The following is a 22,758-nucleotide window of genomic DNA, read 5'->3' on the forward strand; positions in this document are numbered from 1 at the left end:
TATAAATGCCAAAAACAACAGTTTTGGGGGCCAAACAATTAATTAAGCTTACTTTGCTTTATGTTTTATATTATGCCTCTATTATCTATTATATTGTTTTCCAAGCAGAAAACAAATAGAGAGCAAACAAGTGTCACATTTATGCAAAGCAGAAACACATGGTGGAGGATATTAGCTGCATAAGAAATAATTCTGCTACTTATTAAAAAAGAAGAAGAGAGCACTTGGCTTCAAATTACTTTTATTCCCTGTATAGCGCAGGTGCTCTGAAAATCCAATCATTAGTGGCACCAGCAAAAACTTACAAAACTATTCAACTCTGAGGCCCTGCAGGGATGTGTGTTATTTTCACACAGTCACAACACTGGAACAACAACAGTGTTTCTCAGGAGCTTAGCATCTGTAGTAGCAGAGGTGCTGACCTGTTCCTCCAGAAGAGCAGCTCTGTGTGAGGCGTGGGGCTCTTTCCTTCCAGCAGGGCCTCGGAGGAGTCTTTCTTCAGGACGCCACGGATCTGATGGCTCCACTCAATCACTGCTGACTCCAAGGAGTGAATGATGCCAGTATCCACCATTTCCCCCCTGTGATGTTTCATAAGTTAACCGCTTTAAAATGTACAAGCAGGACAAATGATGCGTTGACATGAACCTTTCTGTCCGGGCTGTTTGTTACCTTTTGTCTGTCTCCAGGGCGGCTTGCTCCACTCTCTCGGAGCCCGCTGGGAGCGGCAGCAGAGTCTTGCCTTGGACTTGGCCCGACACCACAAACACATTGGTCTTGAGGGAGTGGACGTGGCGCCTAACGTCCTGAGACACTACTTTGGGCCATTCAGTGTGGTTCCTGCTGTTAGAGAGCAGCGGGGCCACCACCTGGGAGAGCGGAAGGAAATAAGAGTTTTTCAGAACAGAGAAATGTTTGCTTTGGAGTAAACTTTTGATGTAAGTGAAACATTCAGATCCTTTACTCAGGTAAAGGTAATATCAGTCCTGAGGGCTCATGGAAATCAGTTTGTGGTCATTTAATTAATTGTAGATTTTGATACCGAACCCTGAGATCCGTCTTTTAGAAGCACCCTGAGTTAAACTTCTTTTAAAGCTGTAGCCCACTTATTACCCACAATCCACAGTGACTGGAGAGTTATTTCCCATCAGCAAAGCAGACATACATTAGATTTAGCACTGTTTGAAAGTAAATATCTGCTTAATCAAGCTAAATCTAAAAAGAAACTTAATGCTAATGAAATACTAAATAAAAAGGACTGACTATGAGTGGCCCCTATCAAAGTGTATCACTGTATATGTGACAACTTTGTGTTATTCTGGTGCTACGTATGAGGGGTATTTAAATGTCTGAGCTGGTCAGGATGAGACTAATTTTCTAGTAATTAGCCGACAGATCAATGTAGTGGAGTAAATAATATAAAGTGTATACAGAAGTTTAATGTGTTTACTTAGTTTTACTTAGTTTATATTAAAAAAGGGACCCCTGATGGCCCCTCTTATAAAGGCACATATTTCCATGACAACTATATATTTTTTTTGATTTCCCCTTGGGACCAATAAAGTATCTATCTATCTATCTATCTATCTATCTATCTATCTATCTGAGGTGTTTAGGGGACATCTTAAATTGTTGTGTCTGTCAATAGTGGGTGGGGGTTTCTGGGCTTCAATGGCCCTCTATGCCTGGGACCCCCCCCCCCCCAGAGTCTAGGATCGCCCCTGCCAGCATCAACTTATTTGCAAACAGTGAGAACACTGTGGGTGGGAGGGGGTGGGTTAATCCTGTCTGGTGTCTGCTCCCCCTTCAGATAGTTTCCCTCCCATCATTATAGAGGTCGCCCCCCCGCATCCACCAATCATTAACACGCTCCTCACCTCCTCGACCAGAGCGGAAAACTGATCCAGCGGCGCGTAGGACAGGTCCCCGTAGACCAGGTCCTCCTTCACGGACTCAGGACGGAGCGCCGCTTTGCTCCGCTTCACAAAGTAGACCGCCTTGTTCCTGCAGCCGGCGGTGAAGGCCGCGGCGGCCCGCAGCAGCCCGGCCTGCAGCAGCCCGGCCGCGGTCACAGACACCACCAGGGTCCGGTGTTCGGCCCGGTCCAGGAAGTCCTGCAGCGGCTGCCGGTTCTCCTCCAGGGACACGCACTTCTGCCACCGGTCCGGTTTCAGCTTCAGAGTCCTCAGCACGTAGTCGGCGATGAAGTCCAGTCTCCTGTCCCCGGCAGGTGGGTCCTCCATGGCCGCTGTCCCGGGTCAGTCCCGGCGAGTGGAGGGACTGACTGTGTCTCGGCCTCCATGGCAACGCTGTGTTTGCTTTAATCAGGCCGTTGCTAAGGAGACCAGCGCATCTCAGTGTCCGTCCACCTGACTGACACCTGGGGGGGGGGGGGGGGGGGGGGGGGGGGGGCATTTACTCAGGTGATGCTCTTCAGTATAATCCTGACCTACAGTAGTAGACTCACTTCATCTTTTAATTCTTCAGCTTTAAGCTGCTTTAAACTTCACTACATTTCTGAGACAAATATCATACTTCATGTTCAACTTGAAAACATGCCCTTATAATAAATAATAATAATAATAATAATAGTTCCAAAGTGCTTTACGAAACAAGGAATCTAAAACAAGATAAATAATTACAACAGTTACATCAAACACTATTACTTAAGATACAAGTGAGTCTCTAGAAGAGAAAGAGGACACTCAGTGTGTCTGTGTCAGCCGAGGGGCCCAGACGGGAAAGGCCCCGTCACCAAATCTTAAAATCAGTTCTAAGACTCACAGGTAACCGGTGAAGGGCAGCAAGGATCAGGGTGATGTGGTCACCTCTTAAAAACGGTGTTAAAAGCCTGGCAGCAGTGTTTTGTATCAGCTCTGGTCCCTGGATGTTTCGCCTGCTGACACCAAAATAAAGGACATTTCAATAGTCCAATCAGGAGGAGATGAATACATGGATGACCTTTTCTAGACCTGGTGATGAGACGAATATCTCAGCTGGACAATGTAGGTTTGCAAAACCTGACAAAGGCTGGTGTAGTGTAATTATAATTATTTATGATTAAAAGTCCTTTAACTGCAGGAAATTAGTGCACAACCAGTTCTTATTTTCATAGATGATCTGATGGAAATAATTGACATAGTAAATAAAAGGGGTAAACATAAAGGGTAAATGAGGGCAGTTAACAACAACTAAAATACCTGGACTGAATATCTGAAACAGAGCTTTTAAACTGCAGTGGGAAAACAGTCTGAGGGGCAGGGGGTGAATTAGACAGAGCGACAGTCAGTTACCAGATCTGTGGGCAGGAGTCAACATCACGCTCTCTGCATTCTGTGTTAATGTGCTGAGACATCTCCACTGTCTCTGTTATAGAAGGTAATGGAGAAAGTCTTCACATCTTCCTGGGAGGAAGCAGCAGGCAGGAGGCTGTGGACCAATCACAGAGTCTGAGATTTAAGGTGAGTGATGTAACAAAAAACTAAAAATTTCATACTAATAGATTTAATAAATATGAATAGTTACGTGTTTGTGTGCGTGTTTGTGTGAAAAAACAACAACATTTCAGACACAAATTATTATGAAAAGCAGACATTTTAAATGTCTTTAAACATTTCTGGGGGCTGTTACATTTGCCCCCTTCTGGGTTAAATTATGATGAGCATCATTATTATTGTGTCTTATATTTGTATTAATTTATCACACACTGAGGAAACAGGAGGTGTGCCACTAAAAAACATCATCATTATCTTCATCATCAGCACAGTGGGTGTGATCTGATTACAAAACATTTTATTAATTTAACACTAATGGATCCTGGTGGGTTCATGAGGATGAAGGTTTTTCTCCCTGAGGAGCTGGATGTGATTACCACACTTGTCCACAGGGTGGCACCACTGACCTTCAGACATGTTGGAGGTTCCAGGAAGTGGTTATCTTGATTACCTTGAAGAACAAAGTCTTAAACGTCATGCTCCAGACTTGATGGGTTCCTGGTTTTAGTTTTCCTGAAAGTCAGTAAACCTGTTCCTTGGAACAGGTTCCGTGTCTGATCTGAGGCTCAGCGGTGGGTCTCAGCCGTCATCACACCGACTCCCCTGACAGTAAAAACAAGTTTAATAGAAATCTGTTTCCTTTTTCCTTCTGAAAACTGATCAAACCACATGTTTACGTTCACATACAGATGTTTGATAGAATTTGGCTGCAGCAAAAACAAAGTGTATGTTTGCTCTGGTTTCTGATGTGGGATGAGAAACAGGATTATCAGCTACATGACATCAAAAGTTTTCTTTGACGTCTTTTGTCTCAAGAAGCTGCAAATCATGGTGATAGACCTCCAAGCAAGATGTGTGTGTGTGTGTGTGTGTGTGTGTGTGTGTGTGTGTGTGTGTGTGTGTGTGTGTGTGTGTGTGTGTATGTGTGTGTGTGTGTGTGAGGTATGAGTCATTCAGATTGTCCAGGAGCAGCGACTGAGGAGGTTCAGTTCCTCTGAATGACTTTGAAGATTAGGATGACAGACCTCAGAGGACCATCAGACGGACTTTCCCTTTCAGAATCAAAGCCGCCGCCTGTCGCTGATATGATGGAGCTGCTGCTGCGGCGAGCTGGGTGGCTACTGCATGCTGGGATACATTAACCAATCTTTAGATCAGTCAGGAGAGTGAAAGTGAGACTGTTGGAGCACAACATGGCAACAGGGACTCACAAAGTTGCTAATCAATACTAACCATGTGTGGACATTCGGTTATTGGATCAGGATGCATTTAGACATGAATTGTTGATATATTATTTGTTTTGCAGCACAAGACAACTATACAGGCTGATCCTGACTTTATGAAGCAGACACAGGCTGCAGATACAGGTTTTAGTACCACAACAATCCAAAATGACAGTCATACAATCTACTTAGACTCTATCAACAGGTACCCAAGGTTATTGGACCTGGTCTGGCAGAGGAAAAGTGTGAACGGGGTTTAGCTCTTCATATCCTATTTCTTTTTTTTTTTCTTATTATTAATCAAAAATCAGACCAAACCCTGAAGAAAAAAACAGTCATTTCATAATCATTAGTTTTTGCAATCAGAAATTCTAAAGAAGTGATAAAGGTCATAATTCTTCCAGTGTCAGAGAACAATCAAATCAAATCAATTTTTATTTATAAAGTGCCGAATCTTACAGAAGTTGTTCAGATACAGCACTTTCATTATTTACAGACCCAACAATTCCCAGTTCCCCAATCCCAATCCTTCCAGTGCCAATAAAGCTGGTGCAGGTCCACAGTCCTGCTCAGACATGTCTGATACTATGAGAGACTGGTCTCCAACACCTTTATTATTCATGTCTACAAGTGGAGATTAAAGAGCCTTTTAATGAATGAGAAGTAGCTGCTTCTTTTTCTACACCTCCAACAAAATAATTATCCTTCAGTCCCATATTCTGCTGAATACCGAGGCTGTGAGTCTGCAAAGTTCAGCCTGTCAATAGGTCAGATTCAGTTTTATCAGTTTAAATCTTCAAAGAAGAACTGATCAGTAGACAAGTCGACACACTTTAAACTGATAAACACAGATACACAGGTTTAGTTGCAGATTTGTTGTCTTGTAACTAACTGAAATGTATCCGGGGTAAGGGAAGCAATATAAGTCGGTAAGCAAAAGCTTTTATTGTCCAGAGATCCAAAAGTTAACATAAAGATAACAGATACAAGCTGACAAGTCAATAAACAGTCAGTAAGTGGCACCAAACCATAAAACAAACAAAACTACATCTGCTTCCTTCTCTGAACCCCCCCCACCCCACCCCCCCGACTGCACTGATCAACCTCAACAAGCCTAAAAAGCAACAAGTATGAAAATAATACAACTGAACCTGTCGCCCCCCCCCCCCCAACCACAGACAGTCAACACAGATTGTATTTAGTGTTCACTTATTCAAGCACTTCAGTTCACTACTATCTGAATGCGTGTCACAGACGGTTTGTTGCTTTGCTGCTTTCACATTTTTACTGCAAAAGAAACGAGAGGTGGTGACAGTGAGTCCAGACTCCAGACTGACTTCACACACAGGCTTCACTGTCTGTATGTGTTTATTTTAGTTTTGGTGGCTCGTTTTGTTCATTATACTCCAGTTGTTGAGTCCTCAGCTCATGTGTGAGTCTTTAATGTCGTAACGATGTCCAGCTAAAACTTGTCACACACTGGACACTGTGTAAACTTGTAGAAACCTTCTCTGGTAGTCGCAATTCTGAACAGCTCACAGCTATCAGATCTTTATGTAGGGTTTTAATTCAGCCTGAAACACTTTGGATAAAACCAGAGGAATGACAGTGTTAAAAACCCTTGCTGATGCAGGACAGAATCTGCAACAAGAAGAATCTCTCTGAGTGGGGAACGTGATGATTATAATTGTGATGGTGACTAATAACGTCTTGTGGTAATTGTCTACATGTAGGATATTGTATGATATGCTGGTGAAATCTGTCTAAATAAGGAATCAGGACATTTCACTGGTTTCTTCTCTTTCCATACACACACTGAGGAAAACCCTGTGGTGGTTGAAAGCTTTCCCCCTCTTTAATGAGTTTCAACAACATTTTTTACTCTGATAAGCTCTGATATAATAAAGGGATTTTAATTATATCCTGGGCTCTGTGTGAGTGTGCCTGAAGGAAACCCACAGACTTCCCTTTGTTTAAAACAAACTCGCTCATCTAACTGAGGCCTTTAGAGAAGGTGAGAAATTATTATTGTCACTTTTCAAAGTCCTCTCTGGAAAATGAATGTTAATTGACATTGTTCTACTGTAATGACAAAAAAAAGATTATTCTGACATTTTGTTTTGATTGCTGCAAGAATGTCTAATGGTCAGATTTGGGAGATGAGGTGTAATTTGTACCTGTGACCAGCAGGGGTCAGTAAAGGTCTTAGATCAACTCATGTCCCTTTAAGGCTTGAATTTGGTCAAAACTCATGATGCAGACTTGAAGTTATTAAAGTCTCATTAATATGTTGTTTATAAGTAAAAAGTGGATTTTTCCTTTTTTAGGTTAGGAATGTCCGGATGTTCCTCAGAGGACAGGAAGTTCCACAGAGACATCAAAACCCAACTGTCTCAGTAAGACAGATGCAGTCATCTTGTCCTCTGGTTATGTGGCATACCGTCCTAACATCTGTGTCCATGCTAGCTCCAACTCAAAGCATGAATATGGATCATAATATTAGAATATTAAGTGTAGACTGAATAAATGTCCCTGGAGGTAATACAAACTTATGGTAATGGATCTCTCCTTTTTTCTTTTGGTGCATCACTTCACTTTTTCCATCAGACGTTGGTTCATTGTGTAAAGTTTACCCAGCTTCAGCTCCACATAAAACCTTGTAAACAGGTACAGTATAAAAAGGTATTTATTAACTTGTTAAAATTCTTCTTTCACCATCTACAATTTGCCGGTCCCTCTCTTCTCCTTGTTTTATTGCTTTCAGATGTGTAACAGCACCAGAGAGAGAGAGCGGAGCTGGATTGGATTCAGGAGAAGTAACAGAGTTGGTATTTGTCAGAAACGATCCATCGACACGTCCTTGTTTCTCTGAGGTAAAGCTGAACCGTGCTCACAGGCCAAGTATCAACAAAACAGTGAGTCAGTGATGTAGAACCACACGTTCGCTTACTCATCAGTGGTGGAATTAAATTTACATTTACATCTGAATGTTTGTGATAAACTGAAGGAGTAATTGTTCCTTTATGGGTCAAGAAAGTTCTTCTGCTAAATGAACCATTTAAAAAAAGCATCTATCAGCTGGTGTAATGTAGGAGGAGGAGAATGAAAGGTGAACTATCATCATGGACATCAGGTCAGGAGGCGGGGAAAAGCCATGAAACGTCAAGGTTTATGCTCAAATCTTAAAGAATAGCATTTCTGAACATGAAGGGGAGAGAGCACATGTGGGCTGTGGAATCTGAAAGGAAACAAGTAGAGATTCAAGATTAAACTAAAAATAAATCAAAGTCTCATATGTCCTTAAATAAATAAGGATAAATTAAGTTCTCAGAGACGAAAATTGACTAAAGAGCAAAATAAACCCATTCAAAGGTGAAAAAGAGTGAATGAGTGGGAGTGAAGTCTTTAAATAACCTTGTGGTGACCTGGTGAACTCAATCAGGTAAATGAGGGGTGGCAAGGGTGAGAACAAGAGCCAATCAGTGATGAGGAATGGAAAGAAAGTGAGGCAGGTGAGGAAAGGAGGAAAAATGAAAGAAAAAAGGGATTTTTACAACAGCTGGAAAATGCATCGTCACACAGCTGCTTTTTTTTTTTGGAGCTCCTGAAAAGTTGACTTTTTACAGAGAGATGACTTTTCTCTGTGTATCTGCAAACATATGACAAATAATAATAGGATATGATGCACTGCTGCAGATTAAACCACCCAACACTATTTCAATCTGCTTTAACTGGAGGAGGTTGTTCCTTCTACTCCACTTGCCAGCGTTTGTTAAATTCTCTTACACTAACAAACTTTCTGTAAACTAGGACACTAACCAAACCAAACCAAACCAAAAAATCTGCTAACTGAGCTGATCAGATGATTATGGCACCACACTGACTAATGTGGGGAAACATTCTGGATCTGCCACCATGTGTTGATGAGGCTGCTAACTCTTAAATCCAGCAGCTGTAATCCTGAACTCACTGTGCTACATTTTTTAAATGATTTTATTTGTTTATGTAGCTGAATGAGGGAATCCGTTGCTGCTTTTGCAAAAATATTTGCTTTCAAAATGCCGATACACACTCGATGCACTCTTTCATCTGCTTATATTATGTGTTTAACATCTAAATAAAGTGGTTTAGATAAACTTCCCCCAACTCAGCAGCACAACATAATGACGGCCTGCAGAAGTGAAGCTACAAAAACAAAACCATGTATCAGAGGTTTCACTCTCCCTCCCTTCCTCCACGTTCACTGCCATTCTGAGTATGGACCATCAGCAGCATGTCTGTCGAGGCTGCAAAGACATTAACACACACTCACACACACTCACACACACACATACACAGATGCTGTACCAGCACTTGTGGCTTGCTGGATGATGTGTGTAAGCCACACTTAAAAGCACTTTCATTTACCACAGGAGGGGGCTGCAGTATAACACACCGACAGCTCCTGTTGACACATACATGCCCTTGTAAAACCTCAAACACACACACACACACACACACACACACACATGGCTGTGAGATAAACAGAAGTTTCATGCCTGCGTGCCTGACAATGACCTCATACATGTGACGATGAAATGCCAAGTTTCAAACCAGCTCTCCCAGTGATGAGAGTTAAACACACAGAGCAAACTGGGACTATTTGATTTCAAGGGAAGTAATTTCACTGACCAGCAGTCGAACGCTGGAAAACACCGAAACCACGCAGAGACCACAAGTGGACACAGAAAATGTGATCCATTTTGCATCCGGTTTCCCTCATCTGCAGCGTAGACACACACACGCATGTACACACACACGCATGTACACACACACACACACACGCATTTGCATGACTTGTGTAGCAGGATAGCTTTTATACGTCAGTTCCAAGTCATTCCTGGCAAAGCCGTCTAACCAAGAAATGTGACGCAAAGTCTAGAGCTGAAGATATGCCACAATTCATAAAGGCAAGCATCTGTTTCAGTGTGAGCCTGGTTCCTGGGGTGATGCCAGGTGCCGCTCCAGCCCTCCACACTGCCAAGTCTGACGGCCTGAACCATCCTAACCTGACACTGGCAGGACTGAAGGCAGCACCTGACACCTGACGCTGGTTATGCATGAATGTGTTTGAGGAATCTGGCGAATACCTCAGCCTGTGGGGAATGCCAGTAATCCTGAACACTTCTGAATGATGCTTTTCCTTCTCAGTGCGGATAGAGCTTGATTCATTTGTTCACTTCACGTCAGGAGCAGCAGCATTAATCATACTTGACTCAGTCTGAATGAGGGCCTAAAATCAGACCAGCAACTATTCATATCTTTGGCTCTTACTTGACCTCTCGCAACGTTTTCTTGTATTTGTCAGATCTGAGGCAACGCGGCCTTTCTGAAAGCCTCACTGAACTCCAGTGACAACATATTATTACACAGCTCTCAAAGCAAAAGTGGTCCTCCCAGGCCTGTCTGCCTTTACACATTTGGAGGCCACTACAACGAAAGAAATGCACACTACAGGCCTCTGAAGGACAGCAACACCCAGAGACAACGTGTCGAGCTATTTCTGAGCCCGACACTCCAGAGGGATGTGACACATCGGGGTAAAGCACAGGCCAGCGAGTGTATGAGAAAACTGATAACAAGGCGAGAGGAAGCTGATGCTGTTTATCTGGGCTTTCTGCACAGCTATAATCGCCAGGCCTCCTCGCAGTCGTCGAATTGTGCAGCTTTACAAATAGCTCGAAACGACGCTGGTTACTTTGGTCCTGCGGGGAGGAGGAGGAGGTGAGAGGCTCTGTGGTCGGCGGCGGTGGTGGGCAGAGTTGTATTCTGCCAGTCTGGCCTCGGAGCCGTGTGGAGGTTTGTCAGAAGGAACGCTGATGGCTTTTAAAGAGCTGCAGGCCATGACTGGATGGGTAATTTTCATACTTTTGTGATTTGGTGAGGGGCCAAAAGCAACACGCTGCAGGCTTGCTCACTCTGAAACAGGATATTGGGTTAGTAATGGCTGTCAGGGGACCAGCAGCATGACATAGATGTAAGGTTTTTTCACACATATTACTGAGAGCTAATGGAAGCCTTAGCATGTATGAAACTCAGCCACATGTTGGACTGATGTTGTGAACATGGCTCAAAGTTTAGCAGTTTCATGTTGATCTTGCAGAACTTATCTCTCGAGCAGATTTTTTATGTATTTACATCTTCAGAGGTTTTCAGCGGCTATAATTAGCATTTTTACAATAACTGCAGACACTGCCTCGTGGTTGTTTCCATCCATCAGCTGACAGGAAATATGGTAACAATCCATCACAGTGTTGCGTAATCACCGGAAGTGTTTTTACAGAACATTATGATGTCACAGTGACCTTGACCTTTGACCTCTTCCCACCAAAGGCTAGAAAGAAAATGCTAATTAAAGTGTGTTTCCACCAGTCCACCAGTGTTATGTGAATATTAGGAGCTGGACAGATCCAGATAAACGGTTAAACCAGTTAAACCACCACAGAAGAAGAGAACGCAACGAGATGATGCATCTAACGGAATGCCAGTCGCATCGCTTGCAGTGGTGAACATCAGCTCGCCTTCGGCTTCATGGAGCTTTCAGACAAATTTCAGCTCATTGTTTCTGTCTGACTCACAACTTTACCCTTTGGTTTTGTTCTTACCACTCTGAAGATAACAGCTGTTTTTACCAGAAAAGAAAACTCTTAAATCCAGAAATCCCACAGTACACTGCAGAGCATTTAGCAGCTAAACATCCAGATATGGACGGAGCTGGTATAACCAGCTCAAACTGAGGGAATATTGGACTTTCCTTTACCAAAAGACTCTGTCACAGCTGGATGTGTAAATAAGCAGCTTGGTAACAAGATAAGTGTCCATGAATGCATGTTTAAAGAAAAGAAATTCAAGTTTGAGTTCACAGATAAGAGGATAAAGTGGTGACTAACCAAATTTTATGGTTTTCTCTCAAGCTGCTGTATTTCATCATAAAAAAATCAGGGAAAATGAACATTGGTTTGGCTTTAGATGAAGATATTGTACTTGGTCAAGTACTTTGTTAATGGTAACAAAATCAAAGAGGGTAAATTTATTCATAAATTTTACTACAGTGCCCCTGACTGTCCAGGATACAAAAGCAAAGACGGGACATTTATTCATGCTTTCACTGAATCACAGTTAGATACTGAGGTTAATATCAGTCTGCATCTCTGTATCTTTGAAATGTCGAGTCTGATCTTTTTCTTAGATAACAGAAAATGCAGGATGTTAATTATGATAAATTACTTTGAGCAAAGAAATTTATTTAGTTATGTTGGAAGAAAAAGTTCATCCTTGACCAATTATCACAATTTTTACCATTAGAGAGATGAACTCCACAGAGGAGAAAAGGTTTTCAGCTCTTGGAAAAGGTTCAGCTCTGATTTGTCCAACAGTGGAAGGGAAGCTGAATTTTTCTTCTACGATCCAATGGATGTTTTGATTTGGTGGAACTGCTGTGATCAGTTTTTGATGCTGACATGTTGAGATGTGAAGGACGAGGTGTGACCCATCATCAAAAAAGTGGGATAAAACAGAAAGTAAGTCTATAGTGTTTCAGACTACCGTTCTACAGCACGAGGTAGTTTTCAATAACCACTCTGTAATCCTTTAAGAACATTATTTATTAAGTGATTATTCTTCTTTTCTTGCTTTTAAATTGCATAAAATTGTCCTCAGGAATAGCAGTAATGTAATAGCCTCAATTTCAACTCTAACTGAGGGCCCGCTGGGTTTTAGCCCTGCTGTGACACCTTACCTGGGCTTCATAACCGTCGGCCTGGCCGGGTTCACAGAACTCTTCCAAATAGCCATGTAATCAGGCCCAATTAGGAGCCAATTAGAGGCAGGGTTTCACCTATGAAGTCAGCGTCCACATCGTTCCAGGATGCTCCCCAGCTCGTGGTTTTATAAATCATTCCTGGGTTTATAACAAGCACACGCTTGAGTAACAGTGAAAATGATTTTCTCCTTTTTTTCCTGCAGTTGAACTGAAATGCAGAGGTATAGCTGGCAAAACGAGCGTGCTGGAAAATGGTGAAACAATATGTTCTGTAGCACAGACGTGTTGTAAATCTGACGGGGTATGTATAGACTCAGCTTTGAAACAGGTTGGGTTTCTGTTATGTCATACATCAGCCACAAATCAGCTCAGAGGCCACCAAGGCGTACAGTCCTGAGTTTGTCTAACAGGTGAACAGAAAGGCTGCGGTGTTGATGAAAAGACGTGACATGACATTAAAAGATACTGCCTCTGGCATGGCTGGTGAGTGTCCTTTAGCTCTCAGATTCCTGTGATACGGCTAAAGTAAATTTGGGCCTTGTTGTATATGCCTTACAGAAGTATACTGTTTATTTAACATCTCCAGTGTGCTGAGTTATGACTAGTAATGATTACTCAAATGCCCAGTGTTTGGGCTATTGTACCAGGAGTGCCTCCAAACAGGCCCACTGGTGTTTATTTGAATTTTCCATTTTATATTGCCACGTGTCATTAGGCTGTTTAGAGTTTACTCTGAGTGATGGATCATTTCCTTCACCCCTCTCCACTCACTGAAAACCTGCTGCATGGAGCGTGCCTGTCCTGAAGGTGCACCGTGTGTGTGTGTGTGTGTGTGTGTGTATTTGTGGGTAGAGATAATGGCACCCAAAGTGCATGACAGATGTCTTATTTCACTACACTACAGACAACACCGATACAATCAGTACCATAGGTCTGAGCCCTGAGGTAAACAGAGGATACATTTTCAACCATATTTCTACAGAAGGTGAACACCTGCACAGGTGATGTAATCCAATACAAAAGTCCTACAAAAAATTATTCAAATGAAATAATGAAAATGTGTGAAGACTGAAGTCAGAGAGGTGTGAGTTTATTTAAAACTAGAGTTCATGGAGTTGATGTATTGGACTGAATTAACTTCTAAGGTGCAAGTTATTTTGTCCCAATCAAGTAGTTTTATATTAAAAATGGATGAAATAATTATCTGTAAATTGAGAGTCGCTCTGTGATAAACCCACAGAGAAATATCACCGGTGTTAAACACAACATAAAAAAATAGTAGAATCAGAAACAAAGGCAGTTTATTGGACAGTTGTTTGTGAGGCTGATTTTAGTGGATGGCGTGGGGCAGGCAGAGATACAGGCAGAGCCTGGTCAGATAATGGAGGTCTGTCTAAGCTGAGTATAGCAGACAAACCAGGAAGTCAGGGAGCCATGAAGCTGAAGCTCAGGCAAACAAAGGACTGAGCCTGGGTCACACAACACAAGGAAAATACTTTGGAGAGTTGGCCTTAGTGTTTGATACACAGAATAATCTGGTTAAGAGTGGAGCGAAGGACCAGGGTTTAAATAGTGCAGGTTTCTGGTTGAGTTGATGAGTTGATGGAAAGCAGGTATGCAGGTGAATTGGCTGGAGGTGGAAGCTAGATCACCACTCCCACACAAACAAGAAACACAAGGGAGGAGAAAACATCAGAAACACCAGGACTGAGAGAGAAATACTGTTCAACTGTAACAGGTTTGTAGAAACACAACTGCAAATGATCTGAAAATCTAAATTCCAAATACCTATTTACTATACATCACATTTAACTTCTAACATTTTTATTTAAGTTTCTGAATTCTGAGTGTAAATGTTTTCACAATGGAACAAAAAAGTATATGTACATACATGAACACTGTGTTTGTTTGGGAACCCACACAACACACCAGCATTTTAACTGTTATATATCTAATCTCTTTCATTTAATAATCATTCTCTTCTAATTCAGCTTTAAGACTCATTTTCTTTTAAGTTTGATTTGGACATGAAAGGGTTAATGTCCTGAAACAATCAAGCAGTGGTTTCCAACCTTCTAACTCATGACCCACTCATCTCAAAAATGTTGGTGGCCCACATCTGAACCTGTAATAATACAGAGGCCAGATAATTTGCTCTCAGGGCACTTTTTATTTTAATGGCAATGATCAAACAGCTCGATTTTTTTTCTTTTTTGTTTGATGGGGAGAGATCACTCGTTGATTCACCATCTGTCTCTAGACTTCTTCCTGTTGCTAACCAGCTGTCTATTTTGATTCTCCAGTTTTTGTCATAGATCTTTTAACACGCAACCATATGTTCACTAAATTTTTACTGTTTTGCAAATGATTTGTTGTACCACTTTTACTACCACTGAATTGGATTTATTGTGGGTGGGGCCAGAAATGACTGACCCAGGCTGGAGGCTCAATGACCAAGCTGTTAAATGGGGTTTACCTTTTTCTGTGCAGGGGTTGAAGCTAGCAGATGAGGACTTCAGTCAGTCAGACAGACAGCAGTCACATCCAGGTGGTGAAGTGAGGGAACAGCCTGCGACAGACTTCACATGATAATATTCACAACCTGGAAAACTCTTATGAAAAACCCTTTTGATTCTTTTGATCTGTGGACTTTCATGGACTAAAAGATTATAAATAACTGAGGACAGACAGACAGTCGGACTTCACAGCCTCTTCAAAGGTAAGGAGTCACCACTTTCTCCTCTTGCTGGTTTATGATGCTAATAAATCTGAAGTAATTATACTTTTATACTCACTGTTTCTGTAAAATGAATTGAACAGTTGAATTGTGGAGACATGTAGCTTGTCAATATTGACAAAGGTTTAATCTTTTATGTCTTTATGCGTGTTGCTAGATGTTGAGCTCCAGCTGTAAACTGGTTGTTTGCAACCAGGATTCAAACAGAGATCTGTTAGCTGCTTCAGTCTGGTAGGATGGATCCGTCTCATCCCTGGGATGGTGCTTGTGTCAGTGTCAGAGCCAGCGTGTGAGAGCTTTGGTTGGTGATTTTGTGTTTTTAAATCTTATTTCGGGGCTGTAGTTCACTCTCAGAGGAAGGTGTCGTCAGCGCCCGTTTTCTATGCGATCTCTACACCCTGGCTGACTGTCCCAAGATGTCCTCCTAGTCTTAAAAGGAACCGTGTCACGTTTATTTTGGCTGAAAAAGACAGGTGACAGGTGTGTTCAGAGTGTGTGTGCTGGAGCTGGAGCTGATAAATACTTGGGACTACTGCAGAGCCATTTGACCCGGGAGTGAATGCTGATTCTTGCCTTTCACATTGCTGACAAAAGCCAGATGTGAGCAGTTTTTTTTTCACCAGTGTTTTGTTAAGGCCTCACTTGTGTTTTTAGCCCCCTCTGTTTAAGCTTTATATAGAAAAACAGGAAAAACAACAACATTATTGGCCAAAATACAAGTGAATAGTAACAGAGAAATGTAGAGACAGTTGTGGGGGTGGGGAGGGATTACTAACTACAGAAAACAGTAACACCAACACAAGAAAATCCAGAAATCTGCAATATGGCTGATGACACCAGAGTTACTGCTTGAGCAGTTTATGTTATACACAGCCTTACATAAATCAGTGACCTGTCAGTTTGTTGGGCCAAGCACAAATAAGATGAACATGATTTTCATATGTATCATCATAATGAAATGGATGGAAATGGGTCAGAAAATGTAATTGCAGTTTAGCTGTTGTACCAGAAGGGTTAAGGCGGATGTAAAAGAGCAGTAAGTGTAAGTACCTGAAGGCCCAGACACCAGAGGCTTTGCAGTGTTTCTCCTCAGCCCTGAAACTACAGAGTCAGACGAAAACAGGAATCATAAATTAGTTTTCCCTGTAATCTCTACACCCTGGCTGGCTGTCCCAAGATGTCCTCCTAGATTTAAAAGCAACAGTGTAATGTTTATGTTGGCTGAAAAAGAGTATGTATCAAACTAAATTTGATGTATTAAAGACCCGGCTGGATGTTGTTTACACATGCAGGTGAAAGCTCAGTGGATGAATTCCTATTTTCTCCCTGTTTGATGTCAACGCTTTGAAAGCAAGAATCAATCTTAAATCAAGATAAGAGTTTTTTGGGGTCTGGGGTTTGTGGAATCACTGAATATCAATTGTGTGCTTTTACGTATTTTAGATATTTGAGTGGAAAATGGGCTCTAAAAGTCTGATAGCATGTGAATGAGTTCATGGCATTTTGTCCTTTGATTTCCCATGGAGCCTTGCGTCTACACTCACAAGGTCAAGTGAATGTTATAAAACAGAGCAACTTACTGTATCTCTCAGATTTTCAACAAAAACAAATTTAATTTATTGGTAATTTGATAATTTTCTAAGACCTTGTCATATTATCAGGGACGTTCAAGTGAGTAATCCTCTGGCCGACAGTGTTGTTGATAGATAACCCAGTAGAAATCCTCTCACTGCTCTCTATTTCAGCAAAACCCTATTTCATGGGAAAATAGAGCGTGCTTATTTTGAGTCGTGCCTGATGTTGAGGAGCACGCTGTGCCTCTGCTGTTTCATGTGTGACTCCACACGTTAAGCGTGATGAAATCTATCTTGAATGGTCATTATACGAGTTATGTCATGAAATATTCATATTCTTTGTTGAACGTATGAACAACAGGTTTGCAGTTGTTTGAGAAATAAAATTTTATTCTTGTTTTCCTGAACCCCCCCCCCCCCTCCCCCCCTCCCACACACACATGGGAACATGAGAATCTTAAAATAAAGGTGGTCAAAATGTGCAGATTACACAGGCTGCAGACAGAAATAGTCTCAACATAAACACGGCGTCACCGTACATGTTAACAGTGAATTCTTTCTGCCTATTTAAAGAGTGAAATGTCGTAAACGTGATGGAGATGAACCATGTAAAACAACAACACTGTTTTGTTTCGCACACAGGACCCTGTGTGTTGAACATCATGGATGTTGACAATGCTCTGATTACACACTCATAAATCTAATTTCATGCCCCGGAGTATGACACCGTCTATAACCTGGAAACATGTGTATGTTATTGGAAAATCCTCCTGTGCATACAGTGCAAGTCTAGTGAGGATGAAAGGCATTTTTGTATTGAAGTGTGAGAACATACCATGCATTAACATACAGTACGGCTACTTACTATGCAGCCTCATCACATTACGAGAACACAGTCAGGTGGGCTTTGGGGGAGAAACTCAGCAGAGTCAGTGCAGCATTTGGATTTCATCGGTTCCATAGGAGGGGGCAACTCACACGGAAAAACAGAGAAGAGCAGAAAACAACAGATCATTTCCCTCCTCTGTCTTTGATGTATTCTCTATATTGTTTTGATATTGAAAGAGTTTGGGTTTCTCAGGAATGTCCCTCGTTTCCTCTGCCAGTGTCGCTGGAGCTGGTTTCAGTTCCTGCTAAAAGTATTAATACACACTGCGGAGAGACTCTGGCATCTGTGTTTAGTTAGTGGGTTTGGGTCGAGCTTGTGGGAGGCAGCGCGGCTCAGTCGATGTGAAGGGGAACATCAGGGGTCCAAAGCCACACAGCTCAAGAAATATTCAGATTTATTACAACTCATTGAAATAGTTTTGGCCATCATTTCTATTGACTGTGATAAAACTGTACTAAATAACTGCTGAGATGAAAGAATGTAGGAAGATCATGAAGTTTGTCAGGGAGAAAAACACGAGCAGTCAGACGTGTAAACGAGCTAACATTTTAGCTACATTATCTTAATCACTTTATTTATTCTCAAGCAATTACGCTGATTGTAGTAGATCAAAGTTGAACCAGGAAGTCAGTCTGTGGTGTGTGATTGATGTTTACAACAGGCAATTCGAGTAAGAGGAATAATACATGGTTATGATTAACGGTAGGAATAATGGCCAAGAGCAAAAAATATATGGTTGTAGTAAACGAGACTCATTCCTTAAACATACAGTGGTTCATTTTTTTGGCCACTCGGGGGCAGCACCACAAACTGTAGGCACATTATCACCTCATAAAGCTGTTCTGGTGAATGTGTTAGTACTTTAGCAGACAGGTAGCAATGTTAACTCTGATTTTCAGTCGTGTGAATGTAAGTTATCTGGTGCATGTAAGTCCAACAATCACTGTCCTTCAGTCTCCAACAACTCCTGAGAAAGAAATCAGGCTGAGTAGTGGAGGGCAGATGCATCAGAGGTTTTCACTGAGCAGCTTCCTGTGGTGACAGGAAATGAGTTTGATGAGAGAGTTTGATGAACGTTTCGGATTGTAAAAGTGAAACAAGGAGCTGAAAGACACTAAAACTAAAAAAGATATCTCTCCTCTGCAACAGATCATTTCTCTTTTCAGTTTTTTCTTTAGTTTTTTTAGTCCTTTCAACCAGCCCATGTCCAATGATTTTACAGCACTGACACCAAATATATGTAAAAACCCAGACTCAGTAAAGGTGAATGTCATCATCTCATCTTTCTTTCTAATCTTACATCAACCGACAGTTTAAAACCTGGACGTGACGCACTGCGCTTTACTCACAACAACAGGAACAATCGTTAAAATGCAAACAAGTGAAAGAGGCTTTGAGGAAACCCAGACCACCTGGCTCCTCTGGCTCCTCTTCACCTTCCTATGTGAACAGGCCGCCACAAACATGAGCGTGTTTTCAGGCTGCAGCGCGGCGGGAATAGTATACTATCTGGATGTGAACAATTGTGCTTGTTTTTGCCATTACACTGCAGGCTGGGCTCAGTTCAACATACCATTAGTTGCTATTACAACTGGATGACAGCAGCCTCTCTCTGCCCAGTCTTCAAGCACACCGCACTCACTCAAAGCTCCACGGGCTGAGGTAATGCCTGGGTCGCAGGCCAGAACTCCAGGCTCAGAACAGGGATACAAAATCAGATCTAAATTTAGAGGATTGTTAAGTAGACTCTGTAACAATTCCATCAATCAAACAGGCTGACTTCTCCTTCTCATGTTTTACAAAAGAGGATTTTTTACATTTTATTGCTATGTTTCATGGGATTACGTCACGGCTGTGGCTCATAGGCAAAGAGTTCTGCGGTGTCACATTTTAGATGCCTAACGTCAACCAAATGTAATCAACAAAGTTTCACCCCCCCGCCCCCCCTCAGACTTTGACATCTGCACGTTTCTCTTTGTCCTCCACATGGCCGACAACTGAGCGCAGCCTCGGAGGGAAGCTGAGAAGCAGGTTCATCGCTCATCCTTCGAATGTTTTGATACCTTTGTCTTGATCTGAGGTGAATGATACAAGCTTCTGGTAAATACAGAGCTCACTGTAAAATATTAGCCCCTCTCTTACAGGGTATCACACGAGCCTGCCTCGGGGCATTGCTGAAAGCTCGTAATGCTTTCCACCCTGCTGCAATGCCACTTTTCCCAGGAGCTGGACTGTCTGTCAAACTGAGGAGTCAAATTATAGGAGAAAAAGTTTTGACATGGAAAAAACTTGTTATTGTTATATTGTTATATGTTTATTGGAAACAAATCAATGTGATGAATAGATAAATAGAACACTTTATTAGTTCCAAAGGGAAATTTCATGGTTAAAGCAGCCGAGTCTGATAAATCACAAAATTAGCAAAGGATAGGAGGAGGTAGGTGAGCACTGAGGATACTGAGGTCATGTCCTCAATAACATTTGTGGTGTTTTATTAACCTTGGCATAGTTAAAAACTTACACATATTTTATAGGCTGAGCCCACTCATTATATACTCTTTTTTCTCAACTCAATTTTTCCAGCAGGATGCAGAAGTTCTGCACCATTCATTAATTCCTGGCAGTGCGGAGGCGGCATTAAGACTTCCATGAAATAGTTCTAATCATTCCAAATAGTTTAAAAATAGTTGAAATCTAGTACTAACTGTAGAAAAAACAGAGACAAAGTTAAGTTAGCGTGGAGTCAGTTGTGCTGGGTCTATAAACAGTTCTTGATTTTCAGATGTGCTATTTAAATAAAACTTTCAGTACACATTTCACAGAGGATTCAGAAAGTATTCAGACCCTTCAGTATTTTCACATTTTATGTTGCAGCCCTATGTTAAAATTCATGTTTTCCCTCATAACTCTACATTCAATACCAAATAATAACAACAACATAATTGAAAACAGAATTTTACAAATTTGTGCAAATGTATTAAAAAAGAAAAAGTGAAATATCACACAGACATAAGTGGAGATGAAATGATACAAAAATTCAGTATGACGATTATAGTGACCAAAATGATCATGGTTATCAGTATTATCATGGTATTAATAAAATGTTCTTAAAATGTTGAAAAAGTAATAACACTCAACCTGAAATAATTTCACCAAGTGAATGTTTGTATTTAAACCTTAAAATAATAACATGTCCAGCACATCTGTGTAACAGCTGAGGACCAGGACCAGCAGAAGTACTAGGTTAGCCTGCTGCATGCCCACTTTGTGAACAGGGAAGAGCAAATATTATTAATTATTATTATAATTATTATTAGTCTTTCAGAGCACAGACACCATGGACACACCTGTCACCTCTCTCGCACAGTTGTTAAACCAGAAACACAGCAGCTGCACTGTGCTTGAGGATGAGTGTGAGTGAGCTGCAGCCCAGAAATAAGTTTTAAAAACACACACTGATCAAAGTCCCTCACACAGCTAACTAAACAAAAAATCCAAACAATTATCAAGATTTAAATAAGAATCAATTAGAATAACATGAAATGTATAAATAGAAACTAATCTAAAAACTACAACCGGACTCAAACTATCATTAGTTTTGAATACACAGCTTTAAATGACAATGCCCAGAAATACACAGTAGATGAGTTGTCCAAGTCAAGTAGGTAATGATATGTGTGTTATGTAGACACTAAAATATATATGGTATTACTAAACTTGAAGCTTCACTGAGAATAATTTTTGTATGTCTAATAAGTGAAATGATTCTGTGTAATGTGAATGTTTCTGCTTGTAGGGACAAACCTAAAGGAGGTAATCACCTGTTTTCCCTCAGCTCAGTATTTTACTTTCTGTCAGCTCATTAGACAAAATTAGCTGCTAGATGGTGAACATGGAGCAGCGCTAAGCTTTTAAAGAGCCAGATCATTTTCTCAGGAGTGGATGAAAACCAAACCAGAGCAAAAAAGTGAGTGAATGAAGCCAGAAACCTGTGTCCAAACACATGCTAATGTTACTGCATGTCTGCTGGAACAGGGAATCGTTTGCTAACACATCAGCCACGTCAACTTTCAAAGGCTGTGGGATTTATAGCTTGTTGCTGTTCTTTTTATTCAGAGCGTCTGAGGGAATTTTGTTGCCAAGTGGCTGAAGAATTAACGCAGCTTAATTCAGTTTCATTGCTTCTGTCTGTAAATCTCAATCTGTGGTAAATCAGTAGCACTTATGTTTTATTATATATCTACTGACACTAACTATTCTCATGTTACAGATTAGGGAAGAATCCTCGAAATGTCAGGTTTAACCTACGCAGTGAGTTCCTTTAACGGGTACCCTGTCCTGAAACCTGTATGGGACGACATGAATGACTGGTGAGTCCAGTTCTCCCCACTTCGACACCTGAATTATGGTGGATGGGTGAACAAACAGTCTGAGATCAAGGCTATTAAATAAAAGAGTGGTTAAGCCTGTCTGAATGATTACCAAGCCACTGAGCCACTGGAACTCATCAATTCAGTCGCCGCATGCTCGTTGGGTGGAAATCACTCTTATCCAGTGACCTCACAACTATCAAATAACTCCGAGATAAGTGAGTGGAGGTAACAACCCCACTCTGCAAACAAAAACCCAGATTATAAATAGCCTTAAAGAGTGCTTCAGACTGCTGGGAGGAGAGAACACGTTGCTCACACACACACTAACACACACACACACTCACACACACACACACACAGTTAGAGTTGTACATGTGGAGCAGCAGCAGGGCCGGGTGAGGACACCCCCTTGCTGGATCAGGATTACCCCGCTGCTGCATCAAGCCTCCAACGACCATCCAGTGTGAGTTATGCAATATATCTTCTCTCATCTTCCCCGTCAGGAGCAGACTCAAGCTAATTTATAACCAAAGCAGAATACTCTACGCGTTTGGCTCCTTTTTATGCAGAACTTGGGTTTTATAAAGCGAAGCAATCTGGAATAACAGAGCTAAAACATAAATAACAGAGAAATAATATTGTGCTGTGTCATTCATAAAGGATTGCA

At 41.5% G+C, this 22,758-nt stretch overlaps 1 protein-coding gene and 1 long non-coding RNA gene across 7 annotated transcripts in view; one reads left to right on the forward strand and one right to left on the reverse strand.

Annotated features, from left to right (window-relative positions):
- dnah9 (dynein, axonemal, heavy chain 9) overlaps positions 1–2,313 on the reverse strand; it is a 195,717-nt gene extending 193,404 nt beyond the window's left edge. For all 6 annotated transcript variants that reach the window (XR_011685190.1, XR_011685189.1, XR_011685187.1 and 3 more), the window contains exons 1-3: positions 1,878–2,313; positions 673–869; positions 423–581 (exon numbers count right to left, since the gene is read on the reverse strand). Coding sequence is in view for 2 of the 6 variants with exons in the window: in XM_071463599.1 (XP_071319700.1) it covers positions 423–581; positions 673–869; positions 1,878–2,243 (722 nt within the window). In the remaining 4 variants the exon portion in view is untranslated. The remainder of the gene's footprint in view (positions 1–422; positions 582–672; positions 870–1,877) is intronic.
- Positions 2,102–7,967, forward strand: LOC139609268 (uncharacterized). The gene is made up of 3 exons (XR_011685191.1): positions 2,102–2,230; positions 3,376–3,461; positions 7,045–7,967. It is a non-coding gene; the product is annotated as an uncharacterized lncRNA (long non-coding RNA).
- Positions 7,968–22,758: the final 14,791 nt, after the last annotated feature.

Source organism: Trachinotus anak, unplaced genomic scaffold, assembly GCF_046630095.1.
Source record: "Trachinotus anak isolate AG129_WGS33_773 ecotype Australia unplaced genomic scaffold, CSIRO_AGI_Tana_v1 ptg000025l, whole genome shotgun sequence".
Taxonomy (NCBI): Eukaryota; Metazoa; Chordata; class Actinopteri; order Carangiformes; family Carangidae; genus Trachinotus; species Trachinotus anak.